The 18,150-nt window shown below is 32.7% G+C and overlaps 4 protein-coding genes across 4 annotated transcripts; 1 reads left to right on the forward strand and 3 right to left on the reverse strand.

Moving 5' to 3' along the window:
* Positions 1-35: 35 nt before the first annotated feature.
* LOC125064363 (general transcription factor IIE subunit 1) lies at positions 36-8,301 on the reverse strand. Its single transcript, XM_047671350.1, has 9 exons — positions 8,109-8,301; positions 2,918-3,046; positions 2,722-2,838; positions 2,457-2,635; positions 2,064-2,290; positions 1,458-1,656; positions 739-871; positions 366-470; positions 36-247 (listed from the first exon to the last, which is right to left on the reverse strand). The coding sequence occupies exons 2-9, from the start codon at positions 3,039-3,041 to the stop codon at positions 72-74; spliced, it is 1,260 nt and encodes a 419-aa protein (XP_047527306.1). The 5' UTR covers positions 3,042-3,046; positions 8,109-8,301; the 3' UTR covers positions 36-71.
* On the reverse strand, positions 4,161-7,791 carry LOC125064362 (tyrosine-protein kinase transmembrane receptor Ror2). Its single transcript, XM_047671349.1, has one exon. The coding sequence runs from the start codon at positions 7,597-7,599 to the stop codon at positions 5,683-5,685; it is 1,917 nt and encodes a 638-aa protein (XP_047527305.1). The 5' UTR covers positions 7,600-7,791; the 3' UTR covers positions 4,161-5,682.
* LOC125064366 (rab-like protein 3) lies at positions 8,028-11,325 on the forward strand. The gene is made up of 6 exons (XM_047671353.1): positions 8,028-8,160; positions 9,059-9,268; positions 9,447-9,592; positions 9,917-10,053; positions 10,142-10,196; positions 11,163-11,325. The coding sequence occupies exons 1-6, from the start codon at positions 8,115-8,117 to the stop codon at positions 11,304-11,306; spliced, it is 738 nt and encodes a 245-aa protein (XP_047527309.1). The 5' UTR covers positions 8,028-8,114; the 3' UTR covers positions 11,307-11,325.
* Positions 11,326-12,075: 750 nt separating this feature from the next.
* Positions 12,076-17,515, reverse strand: LOC125064364 (beta-1,3-glucan-binding protein-like). The gene is made up of 8 exons (XM_047671351.1): positions 17,474-17,515; positions 15,989-16,181; positions 15,238-15,392; positions 13,957-14,120; positions 13,483-13,734; positions 13,132-13,280; positions 12,690-12,791; positions 12,076-12,239 (listed from the first exon to the last, which is right to left on the reverse strand). The coding sequence occupies exons 1-8, from the start codon at positions 17,488-17,490 to the stop codon at positions 12,123-12,125; spliced, it is 1,149 nt and encodes a 382-aa protein (XP_047527307.1). The 5' UTR covers positions 17,491-17,515; the 3' UTR covers positions 12,076-12,122.
* Positions 17,516-18,150: the final 635 nt, after the last annotated feature.

Below are 18,150 nucleotides of genomic sequence, written 5' to 3' on the forward strand. Positions count from 1 at the left end.
TGGTCATTAAAAATGAGGTAAACTAAAAATCTATATTCGGTACATAATTTTTATTCTCAACTACACTTATTCTAGTCATACATATGACTGTAATATTCTTGATAAACTTGGATGTAGGTCTCCTTTTCGGAGGGCGTCATCCTAGCGATGACGTCATCGTCGATGCTCGTGATAGGCACCGGCTTTCCGTTCACCATTACAGTTGGCGCGTTGTCTTCTGATTCTGAGTCATCGCTTTCCATCTCGGCTGAAGATAATAACAGATAGTTTAATTTCATTTTATTGTTTACATTAAACATTCATTGAAATTCAAAAGCCTCTATATTTTTAAATACATATATTTTTTTAATTTAATTTTTACTCACCTACTGCAGCCAGTTCATCCTTTAATTTGTAAGGATCCTTAGATTCATTGTCGCTCGAATCAGAGCTATCTTGTTCTGTTTTTAAGGGATTTGTAGCAGCATTACCTATAGTTTAAAAGAACACATTAAAATAAATATTTAGGTATTTACTTAAAATAATTCGTTTTCGACGTACTCTAAACGTCTTTAATATATCTTGTTGACGGTGTCGTCATTTTAATAAAATATTCTGTTATTTTATTTCTATAGAAATACTTGCCGTTTAGAAGAAATACAAGCTCAAACCAGCTATCAAAATAGTGAACTAGTGGTAATTTGCATTCGTATTATAAATAATATACTATGTAATTGTAAATGCCATGAAATTAGTTACCCGTGTTTTGTTTCTCGTGCGCCAAAAGAACCGACATGATATCGTCGTTTTTCTCTTTTCCAGCGGTTTTTGTATTGGCTGCGTTGCTGGCCGCTTTTTCCAATGCTGCGTCTGTTGAATGGACGCTGTCGCTCTGAAATATATAAATATAATTACAATTTACACGATTTTTTTCTCAAGCTGTTCCGAGCGCGGTTTCACCGGTTCGCGCTTGTGGGAATTTGCGGTGATGATATTTGGTTTTTAATCTTTCTTAATAAATGGGCATTCGTAAAATAATTATCTCAAATTAGACCAGTCGGTCTTGTGATTCGCACATACAAAAAACAAACAAATTAGAATCTACCTACCAGTTTAATGGTAAAGGGAAATAAATAATAATAAATTAGTATTAATTCTCTATCTAGAATGCTTTAACCGCCTCGCCTCTAGTCTAGTGGTCACCTCGTATACATTATAAGCATATGCAGCGGAATGCCGAAGGCACGAGTAATAACGAGCCAGGTTAATATAAGTTCTTCTTCAATTGAAAGTTGAAAGTGTGGCATACACACTATATAGTCATAGGTTATGATCCTGAACTTCAGTTGTGTCGGATTGTTATCCCATCAGACTACGAGAATAAGGAAACAGGTTACACTACAGTAACATCGCTCGAAGTTTGGTAGTCTTAGCAAACAGGTCGCGAATAAGGCGATAGGGGCGCAACATGGGCATGCCTGGTCGTTGGTGACGATGGTGCTCTCCACCATCCAAACGGGGCGCTCCTTGCGCAGCGTGCTGGGGTCGGCGGCCGCGTCCGCGTCTCCGATGGTGACGTCGACGCGCGTCTCCTCCACCGCGAGCCCCTGGTTGCGCGTGGCCTCGCCCGACCACTGCTCGCCCGACGGCCGGTTCCCGAACTGCTTCGACGTTAACCTGACAGAGAACGATCAGTGACGTTTTGAATTTACCTAATGTGAACTTTTTAGTTACCTATATAATATACATATTTGTTTAAGATTTTAGGACATAAAACCTTTTTTTAATATGAATGATTTTTATTATATTCTTAGTGTGTATTAGACATCATGGTATCATCGTGAATTTGTTTATGTTGATATTTTGAAACAATAAATAGCCGGAATATTAAACATAAGTAAAGACTTTCGATCCTGGTTCCTGAGTGACCATACTACAAAATAGCTGGAGCAGTTTAAAAATAAAAGCCGAAAATCGGGTGCTTTTTTTTATAAAGCAGCAGTAAATGAACATAGGTATTATTCCAGATGATGATTAGATAGATTTAGCGGGATACGATAATAATAAATACGATGTAAACGAACCCTCTTATTGTGTTTATGTCCACCGGTTCCGGCTCCAATATTTCTGGCGCCAATTTGATTCCCTCGACTTCCCTAAGTAATATGTAAAGAGTTTCCAATTGTTCATTGAATTTTGCCAGCAACAATCTCGAATCTTTCTTGGGGAGGGCCGATTGGTCTTCTTCGACGACTTGATTACAGAATGTACATCGGAACTCTTGTGTCATCATATCGTACAACTGATCAGCCTGTTATATAATGAAAAAATATTTCATTATTGATCCAACCGTTCAGAAGGACTTTAGTTAATACAGACGTGTAAAAGATTTATAGATACCTACATATAAATAATAAGATAATTCTCCGATATGAGGTGAACCTAAAACTTTTTAAATTATACAGAATTTCGTATACCTCAAGATCTGTGAATGTTTTGCCGCAGGATGGACATTTAAAACTAGCACGACTTGTAGCGTCTCGCTCCTCTGTTTCCATCCGCTTGCGCATTAGATCCAGTTTGTATTTAACAACATTGACAAAAGTTTTGTAGTTTATAAAGTAATAGTTAACTTTCTGTGCTTTACCATCCAAACCTGGAAATAATATTCACTAATTAAACATGTATCATATCACATGTAAAAGGTAAGATTTAATTTGCAATTAATTATTGAATACCTACCGGTTTCCATTTTTAATCGAACTTGAATAAACTTATCGTTTTTTAGAGTCGCTATTCTAGCTCTCAACATTTTTCGTTCAAATTTCAAGAGTTCACAAATATCATCTTCTTTCATACCTTGAAAATGAAAAAAATATAAATAAGTTCAAATAGTGTGTATAACAAAAAGTTAAGTATTAAATGATTTGCCACTCACAAGGATTTCGAACCAACATGTCCACAATAAGGGCATCTTCGATTGTATAAAATCCTCTAACCACAAGTCTAGCTAGTTGCTTTAAGCTACTCGGCACCTCAGTGACGAGTCGCTCCTCAGTCATAATAACTGAAAATATGTAAAAAATATATTGAATATAACATAATCTATTGTGTTTTAATAATTTGATAAAGCGAAAGAGATTTCAACTACACTTCTACCAAGATGCCCATTGCAAAGTTCAGATCTTAACTCGTCATGCTGCTTTTACTGCCGGTCTTGGAAACATCGTTCTTATACCAATTTATATAAATATATGTTTACCGCTAACGAAATATTTAGGCTTGGGTGATTGAAGAGATGCTAAACATTAATATTTGAATAAGCCATATATTTACACCATTAACGGACATATTATTATTAACATATTGTGCTAGCGGCGCATCAGTGTTTTGTTTCTTACCGTGTCACTCACGTCACTACCGGTCACTGTGTGTAATGGAAAATTTAGGCGGAAAAAAATGAAAATGTAAAAAATATCATTGAACGTTATCTTTAAGGCTCTAAGATAAAGGCCGCGACAGCCGATTATTATAAAAAAAAATTACAAATAAAACAAGCCAAAATAATAACTTCATTTGTAATCACCTCCTATAAATCTTTAATAAAGATTTTGTACGAGTAGTTTTAGAAATTTACCACGGTATTTGAATAAAACACGGAAAAAGAATACGCGTGCGGTAACATGCTATTAATTCAGTACAAAACAAGAACGGCTACATTGTTTGGTCCAAACTGGTGGTATTGTAATCTGTCTATGGCTATAAATGATTGTTTCTTTTTTTTATATCCTCATCAATATTTTGACATGATATTTTTACCAGTACATATATATACCGGAATTCAGTGTTTTTGTCTAAATATTGTCGTATAATTTAACGTATCATCGTATAATCTTATTATTTAAATATCATGGGGCGCGAAATCGCATAAGAATCACTCAAAATAAAAATAAAGCCACATATAGACAGTTTTTGTAGTATGTGGCTTGATCCTGTGGATTCCATTCTATAATAGGCGAATTTATTCGACAGATTGTAAGCAAGTAATCAAATTTTTATTTTCGAAAATAAACTGAACAAGCCCCCATCTATCAGGTGGTTGGATCTTTTGCCCATACATTTTCTTGTAAATGAATTAATAAAGGTTTACAAAAATTAAAAAACAGGTATTTAAAAATCGAATTATTTACTCTTAACGACAAAGATTAACACAATTTAATAAATTAAATGTATAATGTTTCATAAAATACAAAATTCCAAAATACTATGTCATAGAAATTAAATGTTTTTAAAAATAATATACATAATACAAAAATGTATCTGGCAGTGTTTTATTTCACATGATTTTATCGTTGATTTAATGGATGGCTTGATTGGATATTAAAAAATCTATATAATTATATGTAAGTTAAAATGTAACTGAATAAGTAATAAATAAATACGCCCCCGCTAATGCAAAGTCATTTACATGTGATTTTTTTTTCAAATGATTTTGATTTTAGAAAATGACTAATTAATTCTTGCTTAGCATGGCGACTTCTATATAAAAAGAAGATAGAAATATTATAAAAATATCAATTCACATTATAGTAAGAAGTATTATGATCAAACAACTTAAGAAAATATTTAAAATTGCGAATTAGACTTTAAAGGGGATAATGTTTTTTCTATGTATAACCCCACGTAATTTTATATATTGTATTACGTCAGCAACGTTCAAGACTCAAGTGTAATCGAACAAATACTAAGAAAATGGTAGGAAGAGAAGAATGCTTGTGATTCAAGATACACAATATATTGAGTATTGACACATGTTCGGTTATACTTGAAGACTTCCCAAGTTTACAAGCATCATCAAGCAGCCGATTTTCTAGTGATCGTCGCTTTTTAAGTTGATGATTTTTTAAATTTCAATTGATACAAAAATTACTAGTAATACAATAGTTACTAACAATAATAAGATTTACCAATATGACCATGGTATGTCTATGGAAAATGTACTTAGTTACAAATTAAACATAACAAAGTTTAAAACTAGCTACTGTTTAAAATCATTCTTTCAAAATTGGCACTTTACATACATTGCTGAATAAATTTTGGCCAGTACAATTTATCAGACATTCAGTTAAACATAATTTTTATTAATTTATCATGACAAATCTCTGATAATGTTCAAGGAATATGTATAACAAAAATAAAATTAAATATTCATTAGCCTGCCATAAAACACATAAAAATCACGAACAGTTCACATACCCAAATGACAAAGGAACATTATTAAACAAAATCAGTCTTGTTATGATTAAACTGCACAATAGAAAAATATCTACAAATTATAATTACTATCTTAAAACAACATTGCTACACTAGAGGTGGTCCAGATGGGCATTATTAGTAATAATTCCTGTGTTATTAGTAATAATACATGTTTCCAACAATTACTGTGATCACCAAATAGTCCAAAGTACCGGTACTTGAATTTGTGTTGAACATATTTCACTGAATCAAAACATTAGTCATCACTTATCACACACAACAATAATCAAAACAGCTAATACAATTTAAGTGGCTTTTACATATTTTAAATCTAAGTGGCACGACAACTTTTTACAGAATTATATTAATTGATCAAACAATTTATTTCATTTTGTTAATATACAATGATCAGTTTTGTTTTGTTGGAAATCAATATTATTTAAATTATCAATTAGAATTACTCCTTTCAAGTACCATTTGTATATTGTCCAGGGTTTGATATATAACTCTAAAGTTTGGACGATCACTTGGATGATGATTCCAGCATTGCTTCATCAAATCATATACACATCTTGGTGTGTTGTCTGGGCAAGCAAGAACATTGCCATCTTTTAAAAATCTTACAACTTCTTCGTGAGTCATACCAAAATATGGTTGAAGGGCAAAGGAAAATATTTCCCAAAGACATACACCATATGCCCAGACATCTGATTCTAGGGTATACTTATTATATAATATACTCTCTAAAGGCATCCATCTTACAGGAATAGCATCATGCTCATCACCTTTATAATAATCTTGTAAGTAAATTTTATGTGAAAGTCCAAAGTCAGCAATTTTAACAACCATATCATCATTAATTAGACAGTTTCTAGTAGCTAAGTCACGATGCACAAATTTCCTATCAGAAAGGTATACCATCCCAGACGCTATCTGTCTGGCAACATGAAGAAGGTCCAAATGGCTAAGAGGAGTCACAAGAAGTCTTATATCTTCTCTGTTTTCTACAGCTGGTTGGAAATTTGGTGCCGTGCTGCATGCTCTTAAATATTCATTTAAGTCACCCTTACCCATAAATTCAAATAATAAGCACATAGGACGTCCTATAGCACAAACACCCAATAATTTTACAATATTTGGGTGGTCAAAATCAGCTAACAAACAAGCTTCTCTTTCAAAATCCAATTGTAGGTCATGTGAGGCCTCATCTTTGAGCATTTTTACAGCAACCAAAGTGAATTCTTCTTCAGGAATTAGACCAGGAGCCTTGGCTTGGAACACTCTTCCAAATGCACCTTGGCCTAAATCCTTAATATAAATTATGTTATTCCTAGGAAACTCTAACTTTTCTAACTTAGGATTGAGTTGTGCTCCAGTTGTATGATAAGCCAGGTTACTTGGAAGCTTATCTAAATCAATATCTACATTTTGTAAGTTTCTACGACTTGAGATGGTACATTTAGAATAATGGTTTTTCAAGAAGTAGTGGCACAAAAGGGCAATTGATGCTATGCCTAATATACATCCAAGGCCTCCAATAGAGAGTAATAACACAAATGTGGGTGTAAAATAATTTTCCATAACAATTGATCCATTTGTATTGTCTATTTCCTCACTAAAGTTAGCACACATGGGTATGTCACAAAGTTCCCATCTCACATTTGGGTCCATAGTGTAACACCAAGGCTTACGCTCTTCTCCACCAGCATTTCTACAATAATTTGTAGCATTTTGAACTTCTGGGAAAACGAGAGGTGGTCTTGTATGCTGATGTGGATGCTGTGACTCCCAGGCTTGGCAAGCTAAACCAGTCTCAGTGACATTCATTGTACCTTGATAATATTGGCCATTACCTTGAATGCACGTCGTTGTCACCTGACTATAATCCATTTCTGTGATACCAGCATTATTACATGTTACTTGTGAACCTTTACCAGAAAATTTTGGAAGATTTTCACATTCTGGAAATCGAAAATGACCTCTTGATTCAAAAAATACGCCACGACGTTTTTGTTCTTCAATAACAATCCAGTCATTGTAACAAAATTGCATTTTAACAGCCATACAATCTTCATAACATAATGGTAATGCAAAATATCCTACGCCGTCTTTGTCAATGCACTTTGGAAATGCATAGGAACACAGAAGTTTTTCTGCTTTACTGCGGCAAGGTTCTTTCAAGGCTGATATCATTTCTTTCCAAAGGCCGCTTGTAATTTTTTCATTTTCAAGACCTCCTGTATGGTTGTACCACACTAATCCAGTTGAGTAATGCTTGCAAATTTGTCCATTGTATGGACCACAATAAAGGTGCACAGATTTTATAGAAAGAAGCACAATTATTACTTTACAATACACCTTCATTGTTATAATGTAGTTAGTGTTTCGATGTATAAAATATAAAATTGTGGCATTTTAATTTAAAGATATTTACAAAATACTGAAAACTTGATAGTACACAATGGCGGACGCATTATTTATTATTGATTTTAGCAAAATTTTCACGTAAAGTAGACCGTACAGCAGAGAAACTCATAGAACAAAAAATATGATATTCCTATGTATCTATATATAATTAATGTTACCCGTTACATTATTGCGACTTCCGTTTTAGTAAGTTTTCTTTTAAATCGTTCGATTGGTCAATAAGCCAGTAATGTCTTATTTGTTCACTGTTAAATATCTAAATTAAATACATATGTGTATTATAAAATTAGATTAAATTAATTAAAAATCAAATATGGAGTTTCTATTTGTTAAAGTATGGCAACCTTATTCTAATTTTGTGACAAGGTTGGCAACGCGTGTCGGCAAAGAAATGTCATAATAATTTAAGCAATCCAAATACAGTAGATTGTTGTTAAAGTATTTACCTGGGAATGGCTGCAATTGAGAAAGTGAAGGTCGTCGTCCTTGGGGACTCTGGTAATTTAAAGTCACTAATTTAAACTTTTAACTCTGCCTACTTCTACATTAATACCGGAATCAATAATCACTTAATATCACATATAAACTAACATTTGCCAACATGTTCGGTCATTTGGTGCCATGACAGTTTGTCTTAGGTTAGACAACATCAACATTTTAATTTATTATTTTTGGCGCGAAAGTTTAATTACGTTACATTTATAGATAAATTTCACATAAAGGTTCAACTATAACTATTTACAATTTATGAATTTAAATAAAAAAATACATAAATACAAAAGAAAGTTTTAAACGTATCAAATGATTGATAATATTTATTGATTTTGAATAAAATATTGAAATTATAATTAAAAAAAAAAAACAGAATACAAAATTTTTGTAAGGTATTGTTCTACATTTATTTTTGTACCTAAAGAAAAACTAAAGTAACGGCTTTTGAATGTCCTTGGTCTAAAGCCTCTTCTCCGTTTCAGTTTGAGCTTATTTCACCACATTTTTCTATTGCGTGCTGGTGGATACGTACGTGCCACGTGTATCCATTTCATTGAAACTGTACACACATGTAAAATCCCTCACAATGTTTTTCTTCAACGCCGATATTAATTAAGCGTGGGTTTGAACCCGCACTATCGCTTAAAATGCATATGTTCGAGCCACTGGGCCATCTTGGTTTACTATTTTAATACTACCAACATTAAATTTACCTTATATTCCTAAAATTATTTATTATTAATGTGCTTGGAAATTAAATGAGTTGGAATAACATTGATTAAGGTATGAGGTAATATAATTGAATTTATATACAATTGATTTTTTTTTCATATGACAAACACCGCAAAGCATAATTTAATTAATTAAAAAAAATTGGTCAAAAATAAAACTTTTTTATTTTAAGGCGTCGGAAAAACATCTTTAACGTACCTAATTGCCCACAATAAGCCACTGCTTTCACCGGGGTGGACAGTGGGCTGTTCAGTTGAGGTGAAATTGCATAGATACAAAGAAGGTACACAGGCCCAGAATACATTTTTTGTGGAACTATGGGATGTTGGGGGTTCAAATAATCACAGGAATACTAGGAACGTTTTCTATCAACCAACACATGGTGAGTTAATAATAAATTTTTAGATTTGGATGGAAAACTAAGAAGAATGTTTCATGTAAATTAAAATTTTTGAAGAGAAGAGTGATTTTTTGAAGATACTAAGTAGTAAAAATGTATATACTTATATTATGAAATAAAAATATATGCCTAGTATGTAATGCTTACGTATTTTTTTTAGGAATTATTTTGGTGCATGATTTGACAAATAGAAAAAGTCAAATAAACCTCCAGAAGTGGCTGTCTGAAATTTTAAATCAAGATAGTACAAATCCGAATTACCAACACGTAGATGTGGATCCAGAGCAGTTCCTCGGATCTACTCAAGTGTGTATGCTTTAACTTTTGGAAAACTAGAGTTCGGATCTTGTGCAGTGTAAACGGTATTTATTTTTAAAGGCACTATTTATTGCTCATGGTAAATAATTATATATTTATCCATATATATTCTAAAAATAGCAACTTTCAGTTTTATTTTTATTTTCAATATTTATAAGTTGATCAAACTTTCGAACGTTTTCAAACTCCTATTTAATCCAGCCGGATAATAATTAGGGCTCAATTATTGCTCAGTAACTTAACTACTTTTACGTTTCATTAATAAAGAGTGCAGTTAAATTTATAATGATTACTTTTAAGTTACATTTTTAGATTCCAATTCTTGTGATCGGCACGAAATATGACTTAGCCGAAGAGAAGCAAAGGAAAAATCAATATCGAAGATTAGCGAGTAGTATAGCAGAACAATGCGGGGCCGACGAAATATTTGTGAATTGTTATCAAGCACGGTATGATTATTAGCATTTGAGTATTTATTAAAAAATATATCCTTAATTGATACACAAAAATTACATATAAATAAATAATATTTTTCAGATCTCTCGCACCCGGTACAACCAACTCGGTGAAATTGACGCGATTCTTTGATAAAGTGAGTACATACAGTTATTACATTTCATGAAGCCTGGCCGCACACGTTAGGTTTCTGATCCGATTCTCCGACTAGTCGAGTCTCGCACAAGTTTTGTTTGTTTACATTTGGTTCTTAATATCAGTAGTAGGGTTTGAGTCAAAACTTGTGTATATCATATGTAGCGTCTATCATGTGTAAATATATGTAGCGAGTGCGCCGTTAACAAACGTTTCGGCTATTTAACCGTAGAGCTCTATGGGGCTTGTTAGGAATATACCCAGAAAATAAAAAGTAATGTTATGAAAAGGGCTAAAGCCTCCTCTTTTTTGAGGAGAATATTTGGAGCTCACCCCACCATGCTGCTTCAATACCAAAGGCACATGAAAATTTAGAGCTTGGCCTCGTTTAAACTAGGTCATATAATTCACGTCTTCTAACCACTACCTATCACGTCTTAAGTAAAAAATGTATATATAACTTTGATAACAATAATATTTCTTTAACATTACGTAAGATGGTGACGTTTGAGTGTGCTGGTTACACTTACAATAATAAATACGCATATTGAGTTTTAAGGCATATATGACCCTTTTATTATGATCTGATGTTAGATTTCTTAGTGGTATGAGCAGAATCGTATATTTATAGCTGAATTATTATCACTATTAAGTTATAAGTTTTTGTATTTAAGCATTACTATTTGTTAACTATAAACACATTTATTATTACCAAGGTATCAGGCATAAAACCTACTCTTAGATGTACGTCTAGCGTGCTGTTATATATAGAACCTAACTTAATCAAAGACAAATTATAAATAAGACAAAGACAATTTTACAACTTTTTAGTTATTAGTCATAATCATTCCTTTTGAAGGCGGGCTTTGCGCCAGCACTTCTGGGTAGGGTAGAATAAATTTCTTACAGCGCCATTTGTCTATAAGCGCTGGTTGCCCGCCACGTATATCGTACTATGGGCGCGCAGGTGATCGAGCGGCGCTACTACTCGCGCGCGGGCTCCCTCGCGGACAAGCGGCGGCCCATGCCGCACGTGCTGGCGGGCGCGTCGCCCGCGGCCGGCGCGCGCCCGCCGCAGTACCTCAGCCCGCGGTTCTACCACATGGACTGAGTCGGCGTGGCCTCGGGCCGCCCGCACGCGTGAGGCTCACCCATCGAAAAACGGATACCTACTAAAACTATTTTAATAATTATCGTTGACTAACATTGCGTAAGTATTAAGTTGTTGAAAATATCGACATATAAATATATTTTTTCTTTCGCATAAATGAGGCTTATAACGAACAATAACTTTAATTTTCTTTGTAAATTAAAAATATAATTTATCAACCTGATTTATATACACTTGTTACGAAACGAAATTAACGTACTGTTTTATTTTAATTTCGTTAATTTAATCGATGTCGGTTCGTTGCTAGACTGGTCACGCTTATTTACTTTACAAAAGTGTTCATCATTCGGCGTCATTTAAATTTTCAGTACCATTCTCGCCTTGCCTTACTTATGTAACAACCGAACGCACAAACGTGTAACATTTATATATTAATTATTAATTATTATATTAGTAGAGAAAATGATAAAATTTAACATTATGAATAATCTCGAAATCGTTCTAAATATAATCTAATGGAATTAGATTATTAGTTTATCTCGGAAACTGATTTATTGGTTGATAGTTGTTGGCACTTGGGCAAAAAATAATTAAAAGAAGATTCGCGTTATTAAGCAAAATTTGAAAACAATTTTCACCTAATCTTGTATTCGTTATAAGCCTTAAATTGTTTATTAAATAAGCTACGAAGTCCTTGTCACATTGTAATTGTTTAAAATAAGTCATTCCATACTTAAGGTATTGTAAAGGTTGTTAATAAAAAAAAAAGTTGTATTTAATTTCATCGTAAATATATTTATACCTAACATTAGTTATTTACAAAGCCCAAACGCGTACATAATCAACTTGCAGAGATGCGTCTTTGCCTTCGTTCTGGTTGAGTCCCCAGGTAGGTAACCATGCTGCTTGTGCATTCCAGAAATCAGTAGCAGCCTATTAGATATAAAACATAAAATTAATATTCTTACTTGTAGCAACTATTCTATTATTAAACTAAGTTTACCAGAATTGCATGGAATTTTAAATAACGGCGGCCGTGTTTATGTGAGACTTGACAATTGCGCAGGGATGGGTAGTAATACAAAACTCTCCCTAATCCCTCACCGTAGTAATCCGAAGGAATGGCAACTCGGCCGACCAGATTTCCAAATATATTGCATATTTTAACCACAATCTTGTAAGTTTGTGTAATGTATTTTGTACTTTATATATACAAAGGGTCTATGAACAGATTGTCTGGAATGTCGAATTAATTAAAAAGTAGTGATTGTCTATGGCATGGGATAGTATCTAGTAGCCGGTTAGACTAACAGTTATTAATACGTATATTTAGTATTAAGATATATACGAGACTATAAGATTAAATGTGATAATATAACTTACCGTTGGTGAATTATTTGACCAAGGTTTGGGTGTTGGATTAGATACCCCATCAGGGAAAAATCCATTGGTACCGCCCACGGCCACGTTTATGATCATGTAGAACTGAAAATATTATTTAACTTAACTAACTAAATACAATTGAAAGTAGACTCAACACATAGCCTGCTAACTATATAAAATACCGCTATATAACATATTTTTGCGATTATTAATTGATCTTTTCGATTAAGGTTGCGAGGGACATTTATCTAAGAAATCACTTAACGAGTTTTGATAGATCGTACTTTAAAATCGTTATCAAATGTTTTTTTTTGTTGTAAGTTAATAATCTTTATTACTTATCGTTAAAATCAATCAATAGATAGTTAATAATTTTTACTTCTCGTATACGCGTATATACTATAAACTTGTGATCTGATGACAGAAGAAGTGCGTTTTTTACCTTCTGATCAAAGGGCGCCATTTTGGTTCCATATCGCCATGGATTGAGTATGTTGGGATTACTGTTGAAGCCACCGTATTCCCAGAAACCGCCGCTTCCGGGTGTTACTCGACCGAGTTCCACATCGTCAATGCTGAACTTCAAGAAGTCTGCAGAAAAAAGTTACAGGAACATATTTAATTACCATAAATTGAAATAATCCTCGCTGTAGTATATAAAAATATTTTTATAGATTAATCCAATAGGGATAATCAACTTTTTTAGAAATAACATTACATTATATTTGAAAATAGTAACTTAACACTTATATATTGTTATATTTATTTAATGAATTCACAATAGTATAATAACCTGGAGTCCATTCAAGTTGGTAACGATGAAAGTTGCGATCGTATCCATTCGAATTTCTCCTCAACCAATGTGCGCGTTCCCAGCCATTTAAGTCTGGGTACGGTCCGTAGTGTAATGTGGATCCGGCTTCTTGTGTTCCGATGTGTACGCCGTTTTGTAACATGTTGCGGTTCCCGCGAGATTCGACTAGGTCAATCTCGCCAGAGGATGGCCATGTACCATAAACATTGTAAGCAGGCATAAGCCAAATAGCTGTAAAAATTTACCTATAGTTACTTTCTGCTCTTTACAAGTTATAAGCCCTTCCGTATAGCTAAGTATAAGCATATAAAACCTCTTACGAACTCTTCTAATCAATAAGTGAACCTTTAATATTAAGCATAAATAATTAAGGTTAGAATATGTTCATACATATATATATTTAAAGATAAATAATGAACCTGATACATATCTTTAAGTATGAGATATAGTTACCTGGCCACAGCCAATCTCCTGCGGGCATTTTGGCACGGACTTCAACCTTTCCATAGCGGAAGCTAAAGGAGTTCACAGTACGGATACGTGCGCTTTTGATGGGATTTAATATGTTTAAAGGTGAACCTGTACGCTCACACCCGAACCACTGAGGATTAGTACACCTTAAAAAAATACGTTAAATTAGTCAAATATAATAAAAAGCAATATTTGTCCATGGGGTCATTTAATCAAATTAAATGTATTTTATTTAAGTAAAGTTTACAATAAAGCACTTTAGAATCGTCAATTTGAAATTTCAACGTTTCGGAGAGCAGCGACCACCAGCGAGAAGAAACGGCAAGAACCTCGCATAGTTGCTCTTTTTAGTTAATTATATTTACAATGATATTAGTATTCCCTAATTCGATTTTGTTTCGAATTTGTTTTATTTATACAATTACGTACATATTATTATTTGTACGTCTAAAATAAAATTTGTGATGTCATTAATTACTAAAAATGTTTTATCACGCATAAAATATAATGTTTTTCGTTACGCCCTTTTGTCACATAATCAATCAACAGATTTTAATCTTACGAAGCTGCACTTTACACTTAATATTGATATTATAATTGTGCATGTTAAAAAAAGATACGTTAACTGTTATGATTAATATTTATCGTTTTTTGTTGTAAGTAGTTCTTAAAACATATGAACAAGATAATATAGGTATATATTGACAAAAAAAAGTTCAACAAAAAAGTAGTATTTCAACAAATATGCCTTTACAAGATTTTTTAATTATATTTATAACTCCAGTTTTTTTTAAGCAAACATTCAATGTGACTTGCAGAAAATATTTCTTCCAATAATTAATATGGAATCTGCATTTTAAGTAGGCACTTAATCGTACTAATATTCTGTAATTTGACGTAGTAAAGATGTATTCGTATTTCACGTACCTAATTACAATGATAAAACTATTATTTCTCGATAAGATTTGAAAACAATAAATTGCTCTTGATCTGATTGTAATCATTTCAAATATATTGATATGACTATTATTGGATCTGTTCTTTCACGATTTCTCTCTTAATGTTCGAAAATTAGTAACACATATTGTTGTTATAATATACTAAGTATATTAAAATTAATGTAATACATAAATACATTTGAGTAATAGAATTATATATTGAAGAATGAGAGACGGGTTTCGTATTAAAATGCAAATAGTTTTTACAAGCAAATACATTATTCGTTCACTTAGAATCGAATTTCATTAGTTATAAAAAACTCACCTATCAGCAGGCGCTCCCCCTTCAATATTAAGCCGACCGCTCGTTAGAAACGCTTGACCAAACTGATCTGATGTCAGCGATGGACGAATGAACAACTTTCCGTCGTCAGTGAAGGAGTTAGTCCGATTATTGCTGTAGTATTGGAATTCCCAATTCTAATAAAAAACAATAGTATTTATGTAAATGGTAGATATTATGATATACTTGTTGTTATTTATCTAAAGTATAAAGCCTTATATCTTGACATATAAGTAGTATGTGTTCTTTATGTTCGAAATTAAAATAAAAACAGTTTTTACGAAATACACATTGTAAAAAGAACCAACACACACCGAAAATATTGAAATTTTAAAAAATGGTACTCGGTTTCCTCTTTTAATGAAAATTAACGCATTGCAAATGTTTTTAGAATGGTTGTTTCCTTCAATTACCTAATAGATACCCGTCGTGAAGACTTTGAAGTTCTAACAATAATGAACGATTTAAAGTTAAAATAAAAAGTATTTTCATGTGTTCTGGTTCTTGAACAATATGGAAGTTATGACTTATAAAGTACTTAGCGTAGTGGGTTGATAACAGCTACATTATTTATAATGACAGATTTATCTTCTAGACAATAGTGTTTACTGGTGTTTACGAACTCGCTTACATGTGACAATAATTACTAAATTACATTATTACGCGAACAAGACGATATTCTTTTGTTTGCTACTAGGAATAAAAATTAAAAATATATTACATATCAACTTACCCCACCACCGGCTAACGTGTTCTCATGTTGCCACTTCTCAAGATCAAATTCTTCAAAGTCATCAGCAAAGATTAACGCTCCTGAGCAAACAGTAACTGGAGCGTGTGTCCCACTCACTGTAGTCACACTGGGTGTACATGCGCTGACCACTGAGGCCAACGCCACCACTCCCAGAAACACCGACCACATTATTCTGTAAAATATAACGCTCACGTCAATTTATTTTGAAGGTTGAACAGCAATTTATAAGAGGTTTTAATACGACGAAGGTCACATTAATAAAGACTTAATATCACATCCAATAGTTCAAACTAGTACTTTAGATTTTTTATCGTCACAATATCGTTATAATAATATGCGCATTATTTTTTATATATCTTAGGGTTTCAACCAATCACTGAGGCAATTTATATTTATAATAACATCTGAACTTACATTAGCGCTAATAATTATATTTTTATAGTTGCAAATATATTTGCAAGACATAGGACATACTTTATTTGTGGCATAGTAAAGCGGACGGGCAAATGGGTCACCAATAGTACTCACCATTGCCCATAGACATTGTTGCAAGCCAAATAACAACCATTTCATATCCAACCAATGCGCCACTATCCTCGGGGACTAAGATGTTATGTCCATTGTGCCTGTAGTTACACTGGCTCATTCACCCTTTAAATCGAAACAACGATACTAAGTACTACTTATGGCGGTTGAATATACAATTAATAAGTATAGGTAAGTAAATGTTTTACAAAACCACTACAAATAAGAATAGGGATAGATCTCAGTAAATCTCTGTTATAAAATTAAATATAACTGATAATTAATTACACAACGCTTGTAATTTCAAAACTTACCGACACATCATGGCAAGAATAATAAAATTGATTTTACAGATGATTTATATTTATACTTCTTGTTGTAGATAAAATGAAAATATTTATCGATTTTAAATATGGTGTTATCATGTTGAATGATATATCGTACTAATTATAATGTTTAAACGTTTACTGTTTACGCCAAACTTCATCCAGCAATTAAGTCTTAAGCACTTTGATTATATCAAAATAATATTATCGTCCACGCACTATTCCTAAACTTACACATGGGGAATTACTCGATCTTAATATTTTATACAATAAACTCTTTCCATAAAAATATATAATAACCGTGTAATAAGTTTCTGACAAAAGCGCATTTACATAAACATACGGAAAATGTTTGTATTTAAAATCATCATACATACGTATGAGATTTTAATATTATATCAAAAATATTTGCTCCTAAAAATGTATTAAAAGATACCTGGTATAGTCGGACTAACAAAAACGATGTACTGTTTTATTCACGCACAGCTTGGTACTTATTGTACAGTAGAGTTGTTATTTTAGGATCGTATGTAGGTATATGTCAAAGAGTGTTACACATCACGCAAAGTACATAATATTATGTTGAGTGTCCGTTAATAAAAATGGATTTTACCTGTTACAGGAAAACATCAGCCAATAATGGAAAAGCGGCCGAGCGTAATAATATCTATATTAAATTTAATATTCTCAACTGTTTTTTTATATTAAAAAGACTTCAAAATTATCTTGTGATTGACATAATTTATCTTTTAGTTTTAGAATTATCTGAAACATATATAGACCAGGTACTTGACGACGGGCATATCATAACAGTAGTATTTATAATCTATCCGTGTATACATTTATTATCTATAGCTTATCTGAACTGATGCTGAGTAAAGTTATTTATGCTAGACTCAAACAGTGAATACTCTCATAGAGCAAAAACAGCTTACAACCCGTTGAGGTATCTGTAACATTCATATCCCAATTTATTTTTTATAAAAATCATGAAGTTGTTTATCAAATACAGAAATCCCACATAACGAAATTTGTACCGAAAACATTATCATGTCATTCGACCACAACGCGTTGTGGCAATGAAGAGAACCCATGACGCGCTCTGAGCTCTAGTTGATACAACCACATCAAAACAGACGAGTTGTAATTTGTCAGCGCGGTGAATTTAGGCCTAAAAAGCTTATTGAACTGTGTTTTAGCATAGACGTGGATTATGTCTAGGTTATTGCGAATATGATGCAAAATGGGTGCAAATTTTATTTGCCAGATCAAAAGTAGAGCAATTATATA

The sequence above is a fragment of the Vanessa atalanta genome, chromosome 5, assembly GCF_905147765.1.
Source record: "Vanessa atalanta chromosome 5, ilVanAtal1.2, whole genome shotgun sequence".
NCBI classification, from domain to species: domain Eukaryota; kingdom Metazoa; phylum Arthropoda; class Insecta; order Lepidoptera; family Nymphalidae; genus Vanessa; species Vanessa atalanta.

Coding starts and splice junctions, on each gene's coding strand:
- LOC125064366 (XM_047671353.1), top strand. CDS start 8,115: ATGGCTGCAATTGAGAAAGTGAAGGTCGTCGTCCTTGGGGACTCTG. Junction 8,161..9,058: donor CGTCGTCCTTGGGGACTCTG/GTAATTTAAAGT, acceptor TTTTATTTTAAG/GCGTCGGAAAAACATCTTTA. Junction 9,269..9,446: donor TTTCTATCAACCAACACATG/GTGAGTTAATAA, acceptor TATTTTTTTTAG/GAATTATTTTGGTGCATGAT.
- LOC125064364 (XM_047671351.1), bottom strand. Junction 15,393..15,988: donor ACACGTTAGCCGGTGGTGGG/GTAAGTTGATAT, acceptor GTTTTTTATTAG/AATTGGGAATTCCAATACTA. Junction 12,792..13,131: donor TGGCGCCCTTTGATCAGAAG/GTAAAAAACGCA, acceptor TAATATTTTCAG/TTCTACATGATCATAAACGT.
- LOC125064363 (XM_047671350.1), bottom strand. CDS start 3,041: ATGACTGAGGAGCGACTCGTCACTGAGGTGCCGAGTAGCTTAAAGCAA. Junction 1,657..2,063: donor GACATAAACACAATAAGAGG/GTTCGTTTACAT, acceptor GTTCTCTGTCAG/GTTAACGTCGAAGCAGTTCG. Junction 248..365: donor GGATGAACTGGCTGCAGTAG/GTGAGTAAAAAT, acceptor TATTATCTTCAG/CCGAGATGGAAAGCGATGAC.
- LOC125064362 (XM_047671349.1), bottom strand. CDS start 7,599: ATGAAGGTGTATTGTAAAGTAATAATTGTGCTTCTTTCTATAAAATCT.